Genomic DNA, 3,862 nt, shown 5'->3' with positions numbered 1-3,862 from the left:
TGCATGCTTTTAGCCCCTTTATCAAATATAAGATAGTTGTAGTTTTGTGGATTGGTTTCTGTGTCCTCTATTCTGTACCATTGGTCCACCCGCCTGTTTTGGTACCAGTACCATGCTGTTTTTGTTACTATTGCTCTGTAGTATAGTTTGAAGTCTGGTATCGCTATACCGCCTGATTCACACTTCCTGCTTAGCATTGTTTATTCTGCTGAAGTGCTTTTGATCTGGCTCTGGTTGAAGGCCCTGGTATCTTGACCTGGGGAATCTTCCAGATCTCATTCCAAAACAATGTGACATCAGCTTCTTCCAAACTTCTGTCTCAGGGGTCAGTCAGCTCCAAGGGTTGCCAGGGGCCACTCTGGGCCACTCCGGGCCCTGGTAGGGTTTCCATGTTACCCATCAAATTGTGAACACCACCCCTATCCTTTTCTCATCCTGCCCAGTGAGATGCGCTCAGGACCTGGATGGCTATTTGGCCGACTGTCTGTATAAGTCCATGAAAGGTGCAGGGACCGATGAGGAAACGTTAATCCGCATCTTGGTGACCAGGGATAAGGTAAGACACACTCCACTCCAAAGAGGCAGCTGCACCTTCTCTTTTGCCCACGACTGATGTCATGGACAAGTAGTTTTCATTAAGGACCTATTTACAGGAAAAGCAAAACAGAGATGGTCCCTGCCTTCCCAGAATTTGTAGAAGACTATGCTCTGCTTCAATCTGTTTCTTTTTATAAAAATACAATAATGATAGTTGCTTCTATTTTTGTCCTCTGTGGCTCTGGAGAGTTCGTGGTACTGTGTGGAGGGGAACTTACAGAAGCTACGCCCAGCTCCATTTTAAGGAAGCCAAAACAGGGACACTGAAGGAGGTTGCCCGGCCACAGAGATAATAAGCAAATGACTCCCCAGTTCCTCAGCGAGCCCTTTTTAAATTGAACACACCATAGAAGCACAATTTTTGCACAAGGAACACTTTAGCCTAAGAGTGTTTCTCAACCTTTTCCTTATTGTCCCCCTAAGGATCTGGTTCACACACTTATTTTTTCTAATTGACAACCTCCCTCCACCAACCAAATGTTTTTTAAAACCACAGACAGTATTGTTGATCCATTTATGTGCCGTTTGAATTGTTTATTTCCAGGAATAGCAATGCACCTTTATACGTTAAAAGATTAAGGGTCCTTTTTACCCTTTAAGGACCAATTTTTGTCCCCTGTCAAAGAATGTACGTGTCTAAGAAAGAAAAGGGAATGAATTGCCAAAAGGTTGGGAGCAGCTGCCAAGATGCCGAGCTAACGCTTCAGGACATCAGGTCACAGATAGAAAGGGTGTGACGTCAAGGGGAAAGGGCATTCTCTGCAGTGGCAGCCCTGGAGGATGAAGTAGAACAAAGCAGGTGAAAACCACAGACATCTTCCCCCTAAAAATTGACAAAGGGAGAGGGAGAAGTGCCAGGCCAAATCTTGATCCACTCCTTTTGACAAATACTTAACATCTGACGCTGGTTTTAAATAAAACTTCGCAGCAAGACAGTTCTTTCGTTTTTTCTTTCTATTCCTGGAATATCTCCTCCCCCTCTCTCCCTCCTCCTCCATGACTTGTCTTTTTTCCTAAGTCTGCTTCTCTCTCCTCCCTCTCTTCTCTTCAGCCTCTCTGCCGCTCTCCTGGAGTGCTCTCCTCCTCTGTCCTCTCTAGAAGACTTCCGGCTCTGGCTGTCTGGCTCTTAGCAATGCATCTCCCAGCCCAAGACACCAGAGGTCTCGAGGTTCACAACAGAACAGACCCAAGGTTCTGAAAGAGCCCCAGGGAGATTGGATCCATCCAGAGTGCCTGTCCAGGGCTCCATGTTCACCCTGACCTAGACCATGGAATGTTCAGTTCCAGAATGCTCTGTCCCCTCTCAGTATTGACCAGTGTCCTGAGACAGTTTCTCCTAGCCACTTAGAGTTTAGCCAGATCCTTTAATCCCTCACAGCCACAACAGAGGTCCACTGAGCCCGCATCCTGACCCACACCTTCTCACCCATCCCCCAGCACTAAGTAAGGAGCCAGACAGGGGAGCAGGGGACACAAGCCATCTGCCTCCAACAGTCCCTCTCCTCCTGCTCAGTGTCCACTTCAAACAATCCCTCACTCCCCCACCTTCTCTCTCTCAGTTCAGCCCTCTAACTGGGGCAGAAGAATAAAGAATCAGATACCTGAGCCACAGTTTCTAGGTTCGCAGTGCAAGGCAGAGCCTAAACCAAAAAAAAAGAAAAAATACTCCTGGTTACAGAGGGCTCTTTGTTTCTTTTATGAGACTCATTTTCTTCAATCTGGAATTATATCTTTTCTGATGCACGTTACCTCCCTCTTAGCTGGAAGGAGTCCTTAGCAGAGTGATCTTCTTGGCTGTTTTCCTCCTGAGGTCTATCCTCATCCACAGCACCCAGGTTTTTAAGCTTTAAACTAGTCCTACAAATGATTTGAATTTTGTTGACAGGTTCTAATATCCGTGCTTATCCAGAGTATAAGGGGAAAAAAATGCTTCATCTGAGGTTTCCGTTATGATAATTTCCTTTGTCTTCTACCAAGGGTTAGCAAACTCTGACCTATCACCTGAGCGGGGCCCATCACCTGTTTTTGAACAATCCTGATATCCAAGAATGATTCCTTTCTAAATCCGAACACAAATAACTTGAAAGAAAACTCAAAAATAAAAATTCTATTCTGTAACACATAAAAACCATTCTGACGTTCAGGTTTTGGATTCCATCAATACAGTTTTAATGGCTCATACAACTACATGCAGACACCTCTGGGGAACTGAACTCAGCTTTCCTTTTCCCATCCACAAAATGGAAATGATGATAGCCCTACCCCTAAAGGCTGTTTAAGGCAAATGAGTGTGAGGGCTTAGCTGACTGTTCATGGGGAACACACTATCAATGCTGGGGTCCCCCCTTCCATTATCGTTCCTACAGGTGGACCTACAGGGCATAAAGGCCAAGTTCCAGGAGAAGTATCAGAAGTCTCTCTCTGACATGGTTCGCTCGGACACCTCTGGGGATTTCCAGAAATTGCTGCTGGCCCTCTTGCACTGATCTAAGCCAGAGCATTAGGAGGAACACAGGGAGAAACTGCCTTTATCAAGAGCACATTCCGAATCAAGCTTGAAAACGGGACCATGGCACCAAAACCCCTCAAGTCCTGGTTTGTTTTCTTGGCATCTTAAGCAGCTGAAAGGCCAAAGCTATTTACATTAAGAGCAACAGCCTCAAGACACTTGGATGGGTCATCTTGAATGCTGGCTTAGCCTGTATCTAGGTTGCCTCCTAACCTTCCTTTAACATGGTAACTGAAAGCTTTCCAAGCACAAATAAAATCAGCAGTTGATAATAACAATAATAATAATAACAATGATAATAATAAAATACAAAAACCCTATGCATTTGTAATAAAATGTTAAGAATACCTATCACACAAGAATGTGGGAGTGTACGTGGTTCCAGTAAAGACTGAATGGTTATAGTACAGGGAAGACAAATTTAACCAATTTGTTAATTTTCCTTCTGAGTGCTCAATTTCAAAGCCTCAATGTTAATTAAAGTTGTGGATTATGCCTAGTCAGTTGCTTTTCCAAACTGGCTTGAGTAGTTTGGGCTCTTGTTCTGGAAATTATAGGACTAGTGAAATGCAAACACATTTGGGAAAATGCACAGCTACATCTATTGACAATCACCAAGGACAGGGATCAAGGCTGGCAGCAAGGAAACAGTGACCTGCCCATGTGACCTGCAAGTAGGGGTAAACTGCCCTAATCTCTGCCTGGTTTAACTGGGTTTTCTCATTCTGAGACATTTGACTCATCTGTCTTCCTTCG

The 3,862-nt window shown here is 44.6% G+C and overlaps 1 protein-coding gene across 2 annotated transcripts in view; it reads left to right on the top strand.

Moving 5' to 3' along the window:
- Positions 1-3,605, top strand: part of Anxa13 (annexin A13) — a 53,124-nt gene extending 49,519 nt beyond the window's left edge. For both annotated transcript variants that reach the window (XM_015486438.2, XM_015486439.2), the window contains 2 exons: positions 444-556; positions 2,964-3,605. In XM_015486438.2, the coding sequence (XP_015341924.1) occupies positions 444-556; positions 2,964-3,083 (233 nt within the window). In that variant the 3' untranslated portion in view covers positions 3,084-3,605. The remainder of the gene's footprint in view (positions 1-443; positions 557-2,963) is intronic.
- Positions 3,606-3,862: the final 257 nt, after the last annotated feature.

This window comes from Marmota marmota, unplaced genomic scaffold (genome assembly GCF_001458135.2).
Source record: "Marmota marmota marmota unplaced genomic scaffold, marMar, whole genome shotgun sequence".
Taxonomy (NCBI): domain Eukaryota; kingdom Metazoa; phylum Chordata; class Mammalia; order Rodentia; family Sciuridae; genus Marmota; species Marmota marmota.
Note: the sequence above shows the minus strand (reverse complement) of the source record. Positions and strands in the feature narration are given on the sequence as shown.